This window comes from Numenius arquata, chromosome 1 (assembly GCF_964106895.1).
Source record: "Numenius arquata chromosome 1, bNumArq3.hap1.1, whole genome shotgun sequence".
Taxonomy (NCBI): Eukaryota; Metazoa; Chordata; class Aves; order Charadriiformes; family Scolopacidae; genus Numenius; species Numenius arquata.
The window spans coordinates 139008683-139029255 of NC_133576.1; the positions used below are offsets into that span (position 1 = coordinate 139008683).

The 20573-nt window shown below is 50.1% G+C and overlaps 1 protein-coding gene across 1 annotated transcript in view; it reads left to right on the plus strand.

The window, feature by feature from the left end:
• The first annotated feature begins 541 nt into the window (after positions 1-541).
• MAP6 (microtubule associated protein 6) overlaps positions 542-20573 on the plus strand; it is a 51129-nt gene continuing 31097 nt past the window's right edge. The window contains exon 1 of the mRNA XM_074156874.1: positions 542-1251. Within this exon, the coding sequence (XP_074012975.1) occupies positions 542-1251 (710 nt within the window). The remainder of the gene's footprint in view (positions 1252-20573) is intronic.

Sequence of the window (20573 nt, forward strand, 5' to 3'; positions counted from 1 at the left end):
GTACATGTGTGTGCACGTGTGTGCATATGCATGTGGGCACGTGTGTGATTGTACGTGTGTGTACACATGCATGTTGTCACGTGTACGTGACTGTACATGTGTGTGCACGTGTGTGCACGTGTGTGCATATGCATGTGGGCACAGGTGTGTGACTGTACATGCGTGTATGTGAGCATATATGCATGTGGGCGCATGTGTGTGCTTGTACATGTGTGTACACATGCATGTTGTCACGCGTATATGACTGTACATGCGTGCACACGCGTGTGCCTGCGCACATGCATGCAGCCATCCACGGTCCTGCCTTACACGTGCGTGTGCGTGTGTGTGCAGGTGTGTGCTCACACATGTGTGCCCCCCCTCCCTTGCCACACAAGCCCCGCCCCCCCGCGATGCCCCGCCCCCTCTGGTGCGGCGGGGGGCGTGGCCTGGCGGTTTCCCCCTCCTCCCTCCCGCCCCCCCCCCCTCTCCCGCATCCCCAGCCTGCGGCCGCGGGCGCGGTGCGGCGCGGAGCGGGTGCGCTCCTTGCGCGGGGGCCGCCATGGCCTGGCCCTGCATCACCCGCGCTTGCTGCATCGCCCGCTTCTGGAACCAGCTGGATAAAGCCGACATCGCCGTCCCTCTCGTTTTCACCAAATACTCCGAGGCCACCGAGCATCCCACCGCCCCCGCGCCCCCTCCGCGCCCCGCCGCCCCCATCGAGACCCAACCCGCCGGCGATGGAGCGGGGGATGCGGTTCCCGGTCCTACCCGACCCGGCCCGGCCCCCCACGCTTCTCCCCCGGCCGATTCGGTGATGCGACACGACTACAAGCCCTGGAAGGTGCAGCGCCCGGAGCCGAGCTGCAAACCCAAGAGCGAGTACCAGCCCTCGGATACACCCTTCGAGAAGGAGACGCAGTACCAGAAGGATTTCCGTGCCTGGCCCATCCCCAAGCGGGGTGACCATCCCTGGATCCCCAAACCGGGACCTTCCCCCGTCCTCGCCTTGGACCGCGGGTCTCCGGAGAAACCAGCTCAGGAGAAGCGACGGAAGGTGCTTCTCCCTCCCGAAAAGAAGGAGGAAGACCCCGAGGGGGAGGATGAGCATCCCAAAGCGGTGCGGGCCGGGGATGGGAAAGAGAAGGGTCGGAAGAAGGCGGAGGAGGCGGGCGGGCAGCCGCCGGAGGCGGGCAGGGGCAGGGCGGCCGCCGATGCTCTCAACAGGCAGATCAAGGAGGAGGTGGCGGCGGGGGTCAGCTCGTCCTACAGGTGAGACACACCCCCCCCCCATTACACCCCCCCATCCCGACCCCCATCTCCTCACCAGTCCTTCTCCTGTCCTCTCTTGCCCATCCCTGGTGGGGACATCCCACCCTGGGAGGTGGGTGAATGCGGCTTGGGAGGATTTCAGGGGGGTTTGGTGACCTCCTGCCGGGGGGGGGGAATCTGTCCCTAAAATTCCCCACTTCACTGGGTGTCCTGCATTGATTCCCTACCTCTCTGGGTGTCGCTGATGAGATGCGGGTAGGTGCTGTGCAGGTAGTGAATCCACGGGGATCCTTTTTGCCGGGTGGGTTTGGAGCAGGTTCAGCTGTCTGTTCCCCCCACACACACACGCCCACCCCTGCACCCCAAAATTCAGAGACACCCAGCTTTGGCTTTGGGCAGGGGGAGGTTTGGGTGCTTCCCCAGGGTGTGCAAGCGGCTGCTGGTCCTTTCCGAGCACATCCCTGACAGCCCAGAAACCCACCCGCCGTGCCACAAACCCGAAGGAGCAGCATCCCCACCGCATCGCTGCGTCCCGAGGGGCCCACACGCAGATGGGGGTCTCACATGCCTGTGGGGTACCCCACGCGCGGGAGGGTCCCAGGCAGCATCCCAGGCCGGCAGCATCCCCAAGACAAAGCGTCCTAGGCCGCTTGGGTGGGGCAGCCTTGGGATGCTGCCATGTTTAACGCAGCGCGGCGGTGTGTGTGTGGGGGGGGGTGGGGGTGACACATCCCTCTGTGTCCCCCACCATCATCCCCGGGCTAAAAAGAGGTGCCCTGATTTCACCCCGTTTGGGATTTGGAGTGCGAAACTCCTTGCCGTGAGACACCGTTGTTGTTTCTCTCCGGGTGGGAAGGGGTTGGAAGCGCTGGGAATGAGAAACCAAAGTGATGGGGTGACTGCCCTGCGCGTACGTTCGCAAGGAGGGTTCGCTGCGATTGTGTTTTCCAGAGCTTTCCTTGGCAGAGCCCACCGCCGCTGAGGCCGGGGTGAGGGTAGGAACGAGCAGAGCCGGGGGTTGTTGTGACCAAAGTGTAGCTGCAGCGTTTTTGCTTCTCCCCGTCCCAGTGTGAAGGTGTTTATGCCTTTGAATGGTTGCTTTTTTCTTCCCTGGGGAGATTTGGAGGTGACACCCTGCCACCAAACAGGTAGTAAATTTAGGCAGATTTAAAATGAGGCTGGGTTTTGACTCCTGTGTCCCACCAGTGACTGTGTGGCACGGCAGAGCTGACAGTCACCTCCTTTCCCCACGGGTGGGAAAATGTTCAAGCAGCGAGATTTTGCTTTTTGCTGTGGTTTTGCATCGGCTCTGGCTCTTCCCGGGGCTGCGAGTGATGCTGTGGGCTCAGGTGCATCCAGGGGTGATGGGGGCGGTCACCTGAGACGTGAGAAAATGGCCAGGGATTTTTGGAGGGTGTAGGGGAAGGGTTTTCCAGAAGTGCCCACAGTCCTTTAATCTGTTTTGACCAGCTGTGATTTTTTGACTCAGCTTTTTGTCTGGTCAGCTTCCAAGGTCTGGTGATGGCAGGGCTAAAGCGGAAAGCTGTCCTAGGGCCGGAGAGCTGTTGTGTTGCTGTCTGCCGCTGGTGCAAAGGATAATTAGCCTCATTTACTTGCATATTTAAATGCAGATTGCTCACCCTCCCATCCTTCCATGTACCGTCCCTCCTGCCTGCTCCAGCAGATTCATACGGCTGCTGTTGCTGCTCTATGTTTCCTCCCCAAGCAAAAGGGTTGGGTCAGCTCAGATGTTAAACCCAAGAGGAACCTGAAGGCTTCAGCCCTCCTCATGTTGCTCCTCATCTTTCAGGGCACCCTTAGGGCTTCTCTTTCCCCTTGGATCCTCATCTGCTCTCCCATTTCCTTGTTTTTTTCTTCCTTGCAGTCTATTGCAAGAGAAGTGTTTGCTCTGACACTCAGCCCCGGAACGTAAGCGCCTCTTCATTAGTGCATAAGTGATGCTGTGGCTAATTGTTCTCATTTTCTGTTCAAATTAGGCATCTTTTAAGTGTTGTTTCTTGTTTGGGTTCTTTTTAAAAGCCAAATTCTCTGAATCCTTATTACTATCGAGAACCTTGCTGCTCACAGGAGTCTCTGCTGGGTGGGTTTTGGACATCTCCAAGGATGGAGACTATTTGGGCAACCTTTTGGGCCACCCAGCAGGCAAAATGGCGTCCTACTGACCTTCCTGACCTTGGGCTCCCCAGTTCAAGAGGGACAGGGAACTGCTGGAGAGGGTACAGCAGAGGGCTACAAAGATGATGAGGGGCCTGGAGCATCTCTCTTACAAGGAAAGGCTGAGGGACTTGGGTCTTTTTAGTCTGGAGAAGAGAAGACTGAGGGGGGATCTCATCAATGCTTATAAATATTTAAAGGGTGGGTGTCAGGAGGATGGGGCCAGTCTTTTTTCAGTGGTGCCCAGTGACAGGACAGGAGGTAACGGGCACAAACTTGAACATAAGAAGGTCCACGTAAACACGAGGAGGAACTTCTTTCCTGTGAGAGTGGCAGAGCCCTGGAACAGGCTGCCCAGAGAGGTGGTGGAGTCTCCTTCTCTGGAGACATTCAAAGCCCGCCTGGACACGTTCCTGTGCAACCTGCTCTGGGTGGACCTGCTTTGGGAGGGGGTTGGACTAGATGATCTCCAGAGGTCCCTTCCAACCCCATATCATTCTGTGATTCTGCTAGAGAGGATCAAGGATTGCTAATTCAAGGCTTGTCCTCCATGGCCTTCGATGGGCTTGTGCGCGGGTGAAGGCTCCCCAGCAGCCGAGAGCAGGGGGAGATGTCCTTACAGTCCTCTGCAAGTCAGCGTAATGTGATGCTCCGAGGCTGAGAAACAATTCCTTGGTGAAACCAAAGAGCACACCAGTAACGTTTTTTTAAACTCACTCTGTCCCCCTGAGTATTATTCCCAGGTGAGGGAATAGAGCACAGGACAGAGTAAGCAACTTGCCCAAGGTCGTCAGGGCTAAAGGGAGGAATTCCCTTTTCTAATCTCTTTATACCAGAGCTCCAGAGCAGAGGTGATGCCCGGTGGTTCTGGCCACAGAGGGTGGAGGATACTGCCGGCCCAAGGGATGGATGATTTGTTTGCATTAGTGTTTGAGCCCAGAAACCTTCAGCGAGGCCAGAGCAGCAACAGCAAGAGGCTGCCTATGCCCAGAGAGCCTACACAATAAATGGGATTTATTTTTATTTATATTGTTTATTTTAGTTTTTACTTTACTTTTTCCTTGCCCAGGGCAGGGGGATTGGAACAAGATGATCTTTAAGGTCCCTTCCAACCCAAACCACTCTATGATACTATTTATATTAGCATCATAGAATCATAGAATGGTCTGGGTTGAAAGGGACCTTTAAGATCATCTCAGATCATATGTATATTCATATTATTCATATTCATATTATTAATCTTCACCTTTATAATATCCATCTCTATTTATATACATTTATTAAATATTTATTTATATAGAGGATATCTTAAATTTATTTATGACCAAATAAATTCCCTTGGCACACCAAGGGAAACAGTGGGAGGACACACTCATTCCTAGTGGTCTCCAAGGGTTAAATGACTCCCAGGGCAATGTTTGGTTTGAAGCCATTGTTAACAAGTAGGTTTGAAGGTGGTTAGATCATGCATGATGGACCTGTGTGAAGATCATGAGATTCAACAAGATGAAGTGCAGGGTCCTGCATCTGGGTAAGGGGAACCCCCAGTATCCATATAGCCTGGGGGATGAAGGGATGGAGAGCAGCCCTGAGGAGAAGGACTTGGGGGTGTTGGTGGATGAGAAGCTCAACATGAGCTGGCAACATGCGCTGGCAGCCCAGAAAGCCCCCTGCATCCTGGGCTGCATCCCCAGCAGTGTGGCCAGCAGGGCGAGGGGGAGGATTCTGCCCCTCTGCTCCGCTCTGGGGAGACACCCCCCAAGTGCTGCCTCCAGCTCTGGAGCCACCAACATAGGAAGGACATGGACCTGTTGGGGCGGAGCCAGAGGAGGCTACGGAGATGCTGGGAGGGCTGGAGCCCCTCTGCTGTGAGGACAGGCTGAGAGAGTTGGGGGGGTACAGCCTGGAGAAGAGAAGGCTCCGGGGAGACCTTATAGTGGGCTCAGGGCTGGGGTCAGGGTACAGCTCCAAGGCATCATTCTCCTGTTTGCTGTGACTGGATGTGCTTTGGTGTCACCCAGGTTCCAGCAGCGAGGTGCTTCTTGCCTCAGTTTCCCTCCCTAAAGCATGTGCTTCCCAAGGAGCATTATAGGAGCAGGTTGCACCTCCCTTCAACCCCCTCTTCTCCGCAGTCCTGCTTCTCGTGGTGGCCTGTGGACCCTGAGTGACAAAGTATGGAGCAGGGCATCTTTCAGCAAGTAGTTTATGGGGCTGACCTGACTTTTAGATAGGGGTCAGGACCCAACCTGAGGGCTTTTCAGCTCTTCCTGCTGGATGGAACCCTTTCTTGTTTGATGATCTGGTGTCCTGTTGGAGGATCTGGTGGCATCATTGAGGGTTTTATCCGTATTGGGCCTTGGTGACCCCAGTACTCGAGTGCTTGATAGGGGATTTTGACCCCTGAACTCCTGGAAGGGATGGGCAGAGTTCTTCTACCTGCAGCACCAAAGGATGGAGGGGGCTGGGGTTGACCTTGGGACCAGAGAGAGTAGGTGATGAAATGCAGAGAAAGTGGCATTTCCTGATGGAAGTGGAACAATTCGAAGCATACTTGGCAAAAAATGCAAGAAGAAATGAATGTTTTCCATTTTTGGTTGAAAATGATGGGAAAATGTTAGAATTAGGCGTTCCCTGGGTGTTTTTTTTCCTTCTTCTTCTCTGTCTTGCATTCTTCTCCTTTTGTTACCTTTTTTCCGTGAAAAAAAAAAACAAAACTATAAAAGGGGAAATTTCACCCCCTTCTCAGAGTGCTGAAATAAGAGGTAAGGCAAAGAATTTTCTCTAGAGAAGTAATAGTGAAATGTAGTTTTCAAATTCATCACCCAAAAGAATTGGTTTTTTTACCAAAGCAATTATTTATTTCTTTTTTCCCCACCAATTTCCTTCCCTATCAGAGGAAACAAAACAAAAAAAAAGGCTTCAATGGAAAATTTTGGACTGCCTCTAGTGTTAATGAATTGCCTGTTGCTAACGTTCTGTCATTCATCTCAAGCCCTGGAGGTACTAAAGATGTGGAGCAAATGAGAATTTGTAGTAGCTATAGAGATGAATGAGTCAGTGCTGGAGACTTGCCCTGTATTTTTTCTGAGATACAGAGGAGATAATTTAGGGAAGGGTTGTCCACGCAGAGGGGGCTGGAACAAGCTACACGAGGGCAGAGAATTCACACTCCATCGTTATAGTTGTGGAAATGTAGGGCTGGAAGGATGTCCCAAGATCATCTGGTCCATGTCCCATTTCTGGGGAAGGGGATGATATGTCTAGACCACAGCAGATTGATTTCATCTGACCTGTTCTTGAAAATCTCCAGTGGAGGACATGTCCCACCTTGCTGAGACACCCGGTAACACTGCTCATACTGTCAGATCTGCCAAACTTGGTGGGAAATTTTCCATTGCCTTCTGAAATTTTGGATCGTATCCATAGGTTGGGTCTGTATTAGTAGATTTAACAGTTCCTGGTCACGGGGATGTGTTCATCTACACTCTTCAGTTGTTGAAACGGTCCTTAGCCCGCTTCCCAGGCTGGGTTTGGGAGTGGGTACAAGCCAAAAACTGATCCCAACAAGCAGTTTGGGTGCAACCACTTTGTTTTGGGGGTTAAAGGGGTTTCACAGGGTGAGTGAGGGCTGTCCCAGGCTCCAGTGCCAGAGAACATTACTGGACAGATTTAATTTCCCAGTGTCGTTTCAGCTACAAACTCCAAATTTGGATGAGAGTGTCATTAAAGTAACCCATGTAGGAAAATCATAGAATCATAAAATGGTTAGAGTTGGAAGGGACCTTAAAGATCATCTAGTTCCAACCCCCCTTCCAAGGACAGGGACACCTCCCACTAGACCAGGTTGCTCAAAGCCCCGTCCAACCTGGCCTTGAAACCCTCCAGGGATGGGGCAGCCACAGCTTCTCTGGGCAACCTGTTCCAGTGTCTCACCACCCTCACAGTAAAGAATTTCTGCCTAATATCTAATCTAAATCTCCCCTCTTTCAGTTTAAAATCATTACCCCTCATCCTATCGCTCCCCTCCCTCATCAAGAGTCCCTCCCCAGCTCTCCTGTAAGCCCTCATCAGGTACTGGAAGGCCGTTATAAGGTCTCCCCTCTCCAGTTTTGCTCATAGATGGAAGGGAAGGGGCAGGATGTTTTCTTCCACCTAGAAAAGGCTATTCAAAGAACTGTTTGGCAGCTTTGGCTAAGGCTGAGCTCTAGCTCAGCAGTTACTCGATATGTACCTTTAGCAGCGGGAGGAGACACAACGTCTGCTGATACCACAAGGACCGGTTGTATGAGAATGTAATAACCATGTGTGGAGAAAACCCTTGTGTTTACTAAGACACAAAGAGGATGGAGACGGGTGCCGTGCTCTCCTGTCACACTGCGTCTTGATCTCCTCTGGATATAGTCCACCAGCCGAGAAAGGCTCTTGGTAGTGTCTCCAAGTTGGGATATTTGCCAACATATTCCCTGCAGTCACATTAAGGTGGACAATATCCGGCCCCAAAAGCCAACTGAGAGCTTCTCAACAGTGTGGGCAATATGGAATTTGGCTGCTTTGACTGTGTGCAAGGTGGAGCTGGTCTGTGTGTGCTGTAGGGCAGGGTTGAGCAGGAGGAAGAGATGGAGGTGGCGTTCAGGTGATGGAGTCAATGTGCTTGAGCAATTTTTCCTCTGCTCCTGCTCAGCTCTGTCACCTCATCAGGGACCTTTAGGTACATGGGACTGGATGGGACCCTCTGAACCAATAAGTCCAATTATTTAGTTTGTTATTTGGTCTTTACAAGTAACACCCAAGACTCTGTCTCAGAAATAAGGAATTTTTGGTTGCACAATGCCAGCTGGAAGGGTGCACCAAGACCTCAGTCTCTGATGGTTTGCAACCATCATCTCATTTCCAGCCTGAGTCAATGGACAGGTTACAGCTTGCTGTTTTGTTGGCACTGGGTTACTTAGTGCTTTTCTCCTGTCTGGAGGTCAGTGCTTGGTGTCTCCAAGTACAGTATCCCCATCATTTGGCTCTGTAGTTTTTAGTTCTTTAGTTGTCTTTTTACCCCCTGTATCAACTGTTTCTCTCCAGCTCTTCCTAGATGAAATCACTGTTTCTTAAACACAGATGCAGACTCTTGCCCTTTGGAGATGAGACCCCCATCTCTACTGAGACTCGCATGTCCTGCTTGTGGGCATCACAGATGCATTATGAATCCCCCACTTACCCTTTGATAACTGGGACCTCCATGTCGTTCTCCTCCTTAGGCAGTTCCAGCCTTGGAGCTCCCATCCCATAGCAAAAAATCCTTGTGATTAGTCCCGAGCCTAGAATTTAGTACTAATAATTTTCATCCCATCTTGAACACAGCAGTCAAGGTCAATCCTTGTCTTCCTCTGTGATATCCTGATCCTCCTCCATATTGGTGCTGCCTACAACATTGTGCCATTAGGAGGTCTCATCAGTGTTGCCCTATTTTTGTCTGCCAGAGTCAATCTTAAAAATGTTAAACACTGGTAACCTCCTTCCAGGCTGCAGCTCAGCCTTCCAACACGCATCATTGTCATATTTCCCTTGCCCAGTTTCCCGTTCTGCTGATGTTCGCGTTCACTGGCTTAATTAATAATTTCCCACGTGGCCCTGTATCAAATGCTTTACTGGAACCAGATAGATTTTCTCATTTCTTTTGTCTGCTAAGTCAGTTATCGTATCAAAGGACATGTCAAACATCTCTCCTCCTCCCCTCCCAGTTGCTGCCGTGTCTGTTCAGACCACCAGCTTCTCCTGGATGCAGGAGCAGATGCTGTAGAGCAGACCCCGCTTTCACTTGGCGGCTTCAAGCTATGGCTGTAACACAAACAATAAATAAAGAGGAGAGGAGAAGGATCAGCTAATTCAGACAGCAGGACTTTCCCTGTCCTTCCTTTGCCAAATAAATCACGGCCAGCTGTTGTAAATTTGTCTTCTCTCACATTTAGAGCATGACCTTTGCTTTTCCTGTCTCCTACCGGCTGAACAAGCCTCCACTTTCTAAGCACTTCTCCGCTCTATCCTACATCAATCTTGCTTTTCTTTGCTCTTAGCTGAACGTATTCGTCACGCTAACGCTGGTATCTTCAAATAATCCTTGCTGCACCAGGGCGAGAGCATGGATGCTCTCCTGCGAGTGTGACCATCACCACCAGCCAGGAGGGGAAAGGCAGTTTTAGGAAGTTTTATAGGATGGAAGTTTCGTTTCACTTGATTTATAACTCAGCATTTTGGATATCCTTCCAATGTCCTTCATATTTATATATATATTTGTGTATATATATATATATATGTATACAGCTATGCACTTACACAGACCAAGCTGTTCACCAAGTTACTGATTTGACCTCCAACTCATCTCTCCTCCCCGAGTCCGACGTTGTGGGTGTTGTACAGCCAACACATTTTGCTTTCTATTAATAACTCCTTTTGCTCAAACGGTGCCTTCACCTGAAGGGACCCCGCAGCACTTCGCAAACCCAGGGTGCGTACAGAGAGACTCCTGCTGCTTTAGGTGGGGGCGGCTTTTGAGACTATGAAACAGGGTGTTTTGGTGCTGGGAAGGTGGAGAGGCTGCTTTTAAAAAAAAATTTAATCTTTTTTTCATTTTTAAATTTTTTAAATGTTTTCATTTTTGGGGGTTTTTTTTGTTTTGTTTTGGTGGAGGTGTAATTCAGTTATCCAAAGGAGGATTTTTTTGTTTTGTTTTTTTTTGTTTTGTTTTGGTGGAGGTGTAATTCAGTTATCCAAAGGAGGATTCATTTGAGGGATGCTCTCAGGCTGATGGGTGGCTTGCCTGAAATGATGTGCTGCTCATGCCTGGAAAGAAGGGGGCTGGTTCCAGCAGTAAAAATCACTTCAGCCCCTGAAACACAAGCAGAATTACCTGGAGATGAGGATACGGCCCTTGGGAGTTGCCCTTCTCCATGAGGTTTCCAGCTGCACAAAAAGACACCTTGAAGAGGGGAACTTAACCAGTGGTCCAAGGGGAGCAGCTTGTTTCAGAAAGCACTTTACACCGCTGTGTGGTGGAGCAAGGAAGGGAATATTCCTGCTTCCCAATCTGGGATGGAGCTGCCTAGTGCAAATCAAGCGGGTGATGACCAGCATGCTCCGTGCAGGGACGGGCTGGCATTGGGGTGCAGCATCCCCAGCGTCCCCATCCCTCTCCATCAGCAGGGACTCCTCTACTCGGCACTGGTGAGGCCCCACCTCGAGGGCTGGGTCCAGTTTTGGGCCCCTCATGACAGGAAAGACATTGAAGGGCTGGAGCGTGTCCAGAGAAGGGCAACGGAGCTGGTGAGGGATCTGGAGCACAAGTATTGTGAGGAGAGGCTGGGGGTGTTCAGCCTGGAGAAAAGGAGGCTGAGGGAAGACCTTCTCAATCTCTCCAACTCCCTGAAAGGAGGGTGTAGCCAGGGGTGGTTGGTCTCTTCTCCCAAGGAACAGGCGACAGGACAAGATGAAATGGCCTCAAGTTGCGCCAGGGGAGGTTTAGGATGGATATTAGGAAAAAATTCAATTCTTCACTGAAAGGGTTGTCAAGCCTTGGCAGAGGCTGCCCAGGGCAGTGGTGGAGTCCCCATCCCTGGGGGTATTTAAAACCCAGGCAGACGTGGTGCTGAGGGACATGGGTTAGTGGTGGGTTTTGTCAGTTTTAGGGTGATGTTTGGACTCGATGATCTTAAAGGTCCCTTCCAATATAAACGATTCTGTTCTATGATTCCATGACTTGCCGTAGCCCCTCTTCCAGGCTGCAAATCAGGAGCACAAAATAGCATCCCCAGGCGGGGATTTTTATTTATCATTTTATTATCATGAAAGCGTCTCCCAGCTTGTCCTTGCTGCCAGCAGATTTGTAAAATCTTGCTGTTCGGCTGATGCGTGGTTGCTTAACAACAGGCGTTACGTTCCTCTGGTTTTAAATCCAAAAATACCATCGCAGAGCTGTAAACGAAGCATTTCGGAATCCGGTTACTCCATCTCTGCTGCAGGGGCAAGGAAAATCAGAGTGTTGCGAGCCGCGGGCTGGCTCCCGGCAGCCATGCATCCATCCATCCATCCATCCATCCGTCCGTCCGTGGGACTCCCACTGACTGCAGTCGGCTTTCTCCTGCACGGCAACGTTCCTCCCCATCTCAATTAGCTCTTGCACGGTGTGTTTTTCCGCCCGACCTTGCAGGTGCCGGCTTGGAAAGCGGCCAGAGATTTTTCTCACCCAAACGCTTCACAACGTCGCTGGTTGCTCGGCTGGTGTTGCTCGGCGGCTGCTTTTCTTTTCTCGCTCTTGTGAAAAGGCTTGAAGGTACGTGGGGCTGGGCAGGCGCTTTGCTGCCTGTCTAGCTCGGAAGGGGAAATCAAAATGAAGGTGTTTAAAGAAAAGAGTGGCCTTTTAGAGCGGAGCTATATATTAATTGCGAAGGGTGAGTTTATTCCGCTCGTGGACATCAATAAGGCTATTTCCAAGAGCTCCGGTGTTGCCACTCGGGGCTTCACTTAGCCCAAAGCCCAGCTCAGATCTCCTTTCTCTCCTCAAAGCCCTGCAGGACCAGCTTGTCCCCTTGAGGGATCCCGGCTCTCCTGTAGGATTAAAAGCTCACGCCCTGGAGTTGATGTTCTCAGATATCTTTTTCCACGCTCATCCCCATCTTGCTCCCCTTGCACAAGATATAAACAATAGGCTTCTTGTTGGTCTCCTGTGTGTAAGGGCTAGCTATCAATTAAAAGATGCTTATCTACAATTATTAGGTAAATTAGTTAATGTTTTCCTCCACTTTGTCTTTTTTTTCTCCTGAGTCCTACCCATTAAATCAGCTACAGAAGGTATTGTGGCCACATAGGTAGGAGGGAAGATGGGCAGATAGCTCATTTCCCAACAAAGGGGATCCAATCTGTTTCTTCCAAAGCAAAAACTAGACGACATCTTAGAAAGCATACACTTAGGAGCTGGACAGCATACACAAGAGCTGAACAGTTTGGGCTTTCCAGAAACCCAGTTAGACCAGCTAAAACGAAGCTGGGTGAGGGGGCAACGAAGGGGTGAGGGGTCTGGAGCTGGGGGTGAGGGCAACGAAGCTGGTGAGGGGTCTGGAGCACAAGTCTTACGAGGAGAGGCTGAGGGAGCTGGGGTTGTTCAGTCTGGGGAAGAGGAGACTGAGGGGAGACCTTATTGTTCTGTACAAGTACCTGAAAGGAAGCTGTAGAGAGACGGGGGTCGGTCTCTTCTCCCAAGTCACAGATGATAGGACAAGGGGTAATGGCTTCAAGTTGCGCCAGGGGAAGTTCAGGTTGGATATTAGGAAACATTTCTTTACTGAAAGGGTTATCAGGCATTGGAATGGGCTGCCCAGGGAGGTGGTGGAGTCACCATCCCTGGAGGTATTTAAGAAACGTGTAGACATGGTTCTTCAGGGCATGCTCTAGTGTCCAAGATTACTGGTTTGCGGTGGGGTGCTGTGTGGGTGGGTGATGGTTTTTGGTTTGGTTGTTGTTGTTGTGTGTTCAGGTGGTGGGTGGTGGTTTTGTTTGTGGTGGTGTGGTTTTTTTGGTTTTTTTTTTTTTTTTTTTTACTGTTGGTTGGACTCGATGATCTCTGAGGTCCCTTCCAACCACTACGATTCTGATTCTGATTCTGATTCTGAAAAACTTGGCTTTGGGAAAGCTGGATCTGGCCAGAACAGTGGGTTGCAGTAAAGAAACCTCAGTGCTGGGTCAATGGCAAGGGGAGACGTTATCCAGTCGTAGGAGGAGGAAATCCTTTAGGATCAGCCTTGCTTGCTGTGATTCAGGCTTTTTCAGGCTTCCTCCCACATTTCCCTTTGCCTTTCACCTTGAAGGAGGCTGCCCATCTGCTCTCGGGCAGGCAACTTTGCCTAAAAGAAACCAGCACATCATGCTCTGATGGGCTGGAAACACAGGCAGGGCCATGAACCCTGACTGGTTCCATTCCCAGATTTGAGCAGCAGTGGCATTGAGAGTTGGTTTATTGGGCTAAAACCTTCAAGGAGAAGCTGCAGGTGCTGTTTTGCTGCAAGGAAGGGGGGTCCCTTTCCCTTCTCACATCCACTGCGACTGTGGAGCTCCATCAACCTGAGCCCCAGCTGGAGGTTGAAAGTATGCTGGGAGTTTTGCAAACTCTTTTTGCAGCCCGAGCCACACTTTACCACCAGTGCAACAGAGCAAGCTATTGGTGGAGTTCCTAAAACTAAGGGGGGAATTAGATGCAAAGGTCTGATTTTGCCACTTTGCTGGGTTTGTGGAAGCAATCACAGAATGGTTTGGGTTGGAAGGGACCTTAAAGACCACCCAGTTTTACACCCCTGCCATGGGCAAGGACACTTCCCACCAGACCAGGTTGCTCCAAGCCCCCTCCAACCTGACATTGAACCCCTCCAGGGATGGGGCAGCCACAGCTTCCCTGGGCAACCTGGACCAGGGTCTCACCACACTCACAGCAAAGAATTTCTTCCCCACATCTCATCTCAATCTCCCCTCTTTCAGTTTAATACCGTTCCCCCTCATCCTATGGCTCCCCTCCCTGATCAAGAGTCCCTCCCCAGCTTTCCTATAGCCCCTTTAGGGACTGGAAGGCTCTAATGTCTCCCCGGAGCCTTCTCTTCTCCAGGCTGTACCCCCCCAACTCTCTCAGCCTGTCCTCACAGCAGAGGGGCTCCAGCCCTCCCAGCATCTCCATGGCCTCCTCTGGACCCGCTCCAACAGGCCCATGTCTCTCCTGTGCCCCAGAGCTGGAGGCAGCACTGGGGGAGTCTCCCTAGATCAGAGCAGAGGGGCAGAATGCCCCCCCCTTACCCTGCTGGCCACACTTCTTACCTTGCTGACCATGGAATGCATGCTAGCTTGCGGATCAGGTCTTTGAGCCTGCTTTGTGCTCTTGTTATTCAGATATAAAATGGGTGTGCAGAAGGTCTGAGTTGGGGGGAGAAAAGGGGAATCAGAGGTTGCAAGTGCAAGATCCTATGAAGGTGTGGAAAGCCCTGGGTTGGGTTTTCACAGGGCTGATGTGCTGTGGTTGGGTGACAACCTGCCACTGGGTACCCCCTGCATCGGAGGGGGGATGAATGCGCCGGCCTCAGCCCAGCAGCCGAGCTTGTTGCCGTGTCTGCCAGTAGCTATGGCAACTCAGGCAGAGGATTCCCAGAGAGGGATGGGTTGGCGAGCAGCCCGGAGGAGGGAGGACACAGAGAAAAACCACGTGTTCCCTCTGGGGAGATGGGATGGGCTTCGGCAGCATCGTTTTGCAGAGAGCTGGGGAGATGCTGTCGTTGAAAGTTGCAGTGCTTTTTCCTCCTTCAGTGGGGTAAAAGCCCCCGGCAGCATTGGACACACCACTGTGGCTGGAGCAAAGCTTGGAGAAGGATGCTATAAGGGGAGAGGTGATTTCATTTTATCCTGTGAAAGCACTCCCATGGCCCTGGAAAGCCCACAGGAATCATAGAATCATAGAATGGTTTGTGTTGGAAGGGACCCCAAAGATCATCCTGTTCCAACCCCCACCAGACCAGGTTGCTCAAAGCCCCATCCAACCTGGCCTTGAACCCCGATGGGGCATCCACAGCTTCTCTGGGCAACCTGGGCCAGTGTCTCACCACGCTCACAGCAAAGAACTTCTTCCCCAGATCTCATCTAAATCTCCTCTCTTTCAGTTTAAAACTATTACCCCTTGTCTTATTGCTACACTCCCTGATCAGGAGTCCCTCCCCATCTCTCCTGTAGGCCCCCTTTAGGGACTGGAAGGGGCTCTAATGTCTCCCTGGAGCCTTCTCTTCTCCAGGCTGATCAACCCCAACTATCTCAGCCTGTCTTCATAGGAGAGGTGCTCCAACCCTTTGATCATCTTCTGATCACAAGGCTGGAGGAGTCTGCTGTGTTCAGCCAGTCTGATTTCTGGGATGACATAGAACAGTTTATTTCATCCATCGACTTGCTTGTAGCATCTCCAGAAAGCTAGCCATCCTTCAGAGCAGATGCAAAGGTCCATCACTTGATCCTGCCCCAGAGCATGGGCTGAATTAGATGCTTTTTGAGGTCCTTGCCATGTTCCTTGCCATGTTCCCTGCCATGTTCCCATGTACCTGTTTGCCATGATCCCCTTCTTCCTTGTTTTGGGGCTGCTGATTAATGTGCCAAACACTGTCCACAGAGGAAAGGTCAGGTTGGATAGGGATCAACCTGATCTAGTCGGAACTGACCTAATCTAGTCCCTGCTCACTGCAGGGGAGGTTGGACTAGATGACCTTTAAAGGTCCCTTCCAACTCAACACATTCTATGATTCTATGAAAAACAGTTTTCTCTTTTATGACCAGTTGTGATTTGTCTCTCCCTGGCTGCTCTGGGGCTGGAGACCCTCAAAAAAAACAGGCACGTCTGTTGGCTTAGAGGATGTGTTTCTGGTTGGGCTTCTGCTTGTACCTCTAGTCATGTCTGAAACCTCAGCAGCACTTTTGGTCAGCTTTTGCAAAGCCTAGCTCCTGGAGTTAAGTGGTTTTGGGAGGCCCTTGACTTCAGTCTAGACCAAGGGTCCTGAGGGTTACATGATGTGTGAAGCTGGTAGTGAACAACTGGAAGATGGTTCTTTAAACTCGACATGTCATTGCTGTGATTTGCAGCCAGGTACCTCTGTCCAGCCCTTCCTATCTCAATTTTTGGTCTTCCAGTGGCTCTTCAGGTGTGTTCAGTAGTCTGTCAGTGGTGACATATACATCACCATCTTTTTTGCAGCCAAATACATCTGTCCAGCCTTCCTATCTCAATATTTGGTCTTCCAGGTGTCTCTTCAGGTATGTTCAGTAGTCTGTCAGTGGTGACATATACATCACCATCTTTTTTTCACCCTGCTGGGGAGGAGGGGTGCTCCCAGAAGTTAATGCTGGATCTGGAAAGCAGGGGGTTGACCATGTCACACTGATATTTGACATTGAAATGGGGTGGGAAGTCAAACTGGATGATGTGTAAAATCGGAAGGGAGTGAAGACATGGTACTTTCACAGGAGACTTTTGACATGATGCAAAATAGGGGAAACAGGCTTGTGGTGTTATTATGGCATGGAAAGGGGAAGGATGTCTGGAGGTGGTATGCTGCTGTACAGGCCACTTTCACAGCCTCTTTGCTGTAATGTTGGGAGCTATAAGCACTGAAATACACAGAATCACAGAATGATATGGGGTTGGAAGGGACCTCTGGAGATCATCTAGTCCAACCCCCCTGCCAAAGCAGGTCCACCCAGAGCAGGTTGCACAGGAACGTGTCCAGGGAGGTTTTGAATGTCTCCAGAGAAGGAGACTCCCCCACCTCTCTGGGCAGCCTCTTCCAGGGCTCTGCCACCCTCACAGGAAAGAAATTCCTCCTCATGTTTAGATGGAACTTCCTATGTACATAGAGGATTTATTTTATTTTAAGGTCTCAAACTGCTTGCAAACAATTCTGATTTAACCTGGTCCCCCATTCTGGATTTCAGCAGACACCATGTTCAGTGCAAGACCAGAGTCTGGCAGTGTCCGTGTTTGGGGCTATGCCCTTGGTATAGAAGCTGCATGGATGCTTCCAGGGTCGGTTTAGACTGAACATTAGGAAAGAATTTTTCACAGAAAGAGTGGTCGGGCATTGTAATAGGCTGCCCAGGGAGGTGGTTGAGTCACCATCCCTGGATATGTTTAAGAGACGTTTAGATGTGGTGTGGTGGATATGATATAGGGAAGAACTTTGTAGTGTAGGGTAGATGGTTGGACTCGATGATCCCAAGGGTCTCTTCCAACCTGGATGATTCTATGATTCTATGATGTGTTATGCAGAAGGTGAAATATGGGGAACCACCATGACCCCAATCACTGTGCACACTCCATCTGCATTAGCAGATGTGGAGACATCCCTTGGGGAGCTGCAAAGGTTCTGCAGATGCCTTCAGAGCTTCTGCAGGGACGAACGAACACACCTCAATGTGCCACGGGACAAAAGAAGAGCTGTTGTGCTACAACTGCATGGCTTGAAGTGTGCCCAGGTGATAATATACTCACAAAATATGATAGTGCAGGAAATTAGTATATAATGTTCAGTGTAAGACCTTATGGAAGAAAATATTTATTTACAAAGTATATAAATAAGTTGATTTTTCCCCTTTCTTTCATTTGCCCTCACCCCATACTCACAGGTACCAAGATGTCCGTGTTCAGGTGGTCTCGCCAGTATCACTCGCGGGCAGCACATTGCTAAGGGACACTAGCTTTTGAGGTCTCATTTCATCTCTTGAGTTTTTCTCAGCTGATAACTACAAACTCGTTTTTGGACAGATCTTTCACATCTCTTAGTGGTTACTGGTCTCAGCATCATCCTCGGTAGCCCGTTGATAGGACTCTCTGGAGCCCTACAGGCATCTCCCAAGAACTTCATCCAGATCTCAGTGGAGTCAATGAAAAAAACCTCTATACTCAGCTTGGAGCATGGGTCTATTTCTGCATGAACATCACCGTTTCAGCTTGCAATAGTACTCACTTAGCTCCAGCATCACTCGAACCCAGCTTTGCCGGATTGGAGAAGGACTGAAGTCTGCTCAGTGGAGAGAAGGAGCTGTCTCATCTCTTCTGTAAAGGACGCAACCTGCCTTAAATATCCCACAGGCTATTCAAATTTACAGCACTACTTTGCTCCTGTAGTTGTAACTGATACCTTATTGCACTTAAGGGATTTTTAAGGGCAGAAAGGGAAATTAGAATCATAGAGTCATAGAATGGTTAGAGTTGGAAGGGACCTTAAAGATCACTGAGTTCCAACCCCCCTGCCATGGGCAGGGACACCTCCACTAGAGCAGGTTGCTCAAAGCCCCATCCAACCTGGCCTTAAACACTTCCAGGGATGGGGCAACCACAGCTTCTCCGGGCAACCTGTTCCAGTGCTTCACCACCCTCACAGTAAAGAATTTCTTCCTAATATCTAATCTAAATCTCCCCTCTTCCAATTTAAAACCATTACCCCTTGTCCTGTCACTACACTTCCTGACAGAGTCCCTCTCCAACTCTCATTAGGACCATCCCGTCTTGAGTGCTCGTACAGCGCCGTATTTCGCCCATGTAATCCTGTGCCGAGTCCTTCACTTGTGTGTGGCTGCATCATTTTGCATGCTGGAGTCGGAATTCAAAGAGATCTTGACATATCGGAGAAATAACCTGAAGTAAATAAGAAGGCGTTCAGGAGGGGTGAAGGCAGGGTATGACACAGAGGTAGGAATCATCAGTGACACCAGCGCAGACGGAACAGCCGGGACAGGAGCAATTCTGCAGTGAATCCCAAATCACATGTCAGTAATGTTACTGTGTTGAAAAAAAAAAAAGAAAATTAACCAACAAAACCGCTCATTTTTTTTTAAAAATAGGCTTTGGAGCAAGTAATGTACTGAGATGTACGTTGAAAAATTTGACATGTAAGATGTGACATCCTTCCACATTAATAAAGCCTCAGGTGGACTCTTTTATTCAGGTTTTTGGCTTTATACTTCAGCATAGCTGCGGACCAGAGAAAGTCCTGAGGACAGACATTAGAGAGGTCAGGAGCGCAAAAGGCATGGTCATTGCAGAAAGCTGGAAAATATTGAATGGTTTTGGACAGAGAGCAGAGTGCCCTGGAAAAGTGGATAATTGTCTTTGGGGATATGAAATATAACGGTCTATCGGGATGCTCTAATCTGCTGTAGTCACAGTCAAGTGGAGCAAGACTTGGAGGCTGAAAGTTAAAAATGTACTAAGTGCTTTGCTGGAGCAAGTCCGAGGGATATTGTGCATCTCTGGAGATGCCAGCAGGGTATCTCCACAGTCCCTCTCTTTGAAACGAGGAAAAAAAATCAGTCATTACCATTCATTCCCTGCATTGATTTTCTGTCTGCAGTGACCTTGGTGCTGCTTGCTGTTCTTTATGCTCCCCAGGGCACCGGTTGGATCAAGCAATTATAGTTTTAATAAAAGGTGCCTGGGTGTATGCGTGATGATATTTGATTCATATTCTATTGATAGCTTCTGATGATCCTCAATCATTACCCCACTGCCCCCTGCCAAGATCCCAGTCCTTTTTCCCATGTTGGGGTCTGGCTGTTGGAGTCTTATCCCATGTTGGACTTTGTGTGTCTTTGTGACCAAGACCAAATAACCCGTTAGTGGTTCATGAAGATGCTGCAACGGCTGGAGCCCCTCTGCTGTGAGGACAGGCTGAGAGAGTTGGGGGGGTTCAGCCTGGAGAAGAGAAGGCTCCGGGGAGACCTTTGAGCCTCTTCCAGTCCCTAAAGGGGCTTCAGAAAAGCTGGGGAGGGACTCCTGATCAGGGAGGGGAGCAACAGGATGAGGGGGAATGGTATTAAACTGAAAGAGGGGAGATTTCGATGAGATCTCAGGAAGAAATTATTTACTCTGAGGGTGGTGAGACCCTGGCCCAGGTTTCCCAGAGAAGCTGTGGCTGCCCCATCCCTGGAGGTGTTCAAGGCCAGGTTGGACGGGTCTTTGAGCAACCTGTTCTGGTGGGAGGTGTCCCTGCCCATGGAAGGGTTCCAGATTTGGAACTTGATGATCTTTAAGGTCCCTTCCAACCCGAACCATTCTATGATAGTGGGTTCAGAGCCTGGTAACATGCGTGCAGAGCTGGTGGTTTGAAGTCAAAAGCATCATTGCTCAATGGCAGAGGTTAATATGGGACCGCTGACCTTGCCCTGCCCATCTCAAAACCACTCCAGCGGAAGAGCTTGCTCCGGCACAAGAGCTGGCTCCATGTGGATATTGCAGAGATCGATTGGAATTCGGGGCAGGATCAGGATTTGATCCGTCAGAGCAGAGGGAGCATCGAGTGCAGCCACGAGTCACCCCTTTGAACCACTTTAGCTTTGCTCTCAGCAGAGGAAATCCAACGTGACAGCTTCAAGGCAATCATTTTTCCCCACCCTCCTTCGGGTTGATTTTTCTCTTGGCTGGAATGCTCGTTATTTTTCGTAATGCAATATTTAATTATTACTTAATATAAACATTTTATGAACTGTTACAACGGGTGAATTATTTATGGGAGGGGAAGAAGTGCTTTTTCTGAGCCTTTCTGCTCTGTCGGTTGCAATAAATATCAGTCTAAGGAGTGTGTTTAAAACGTGCA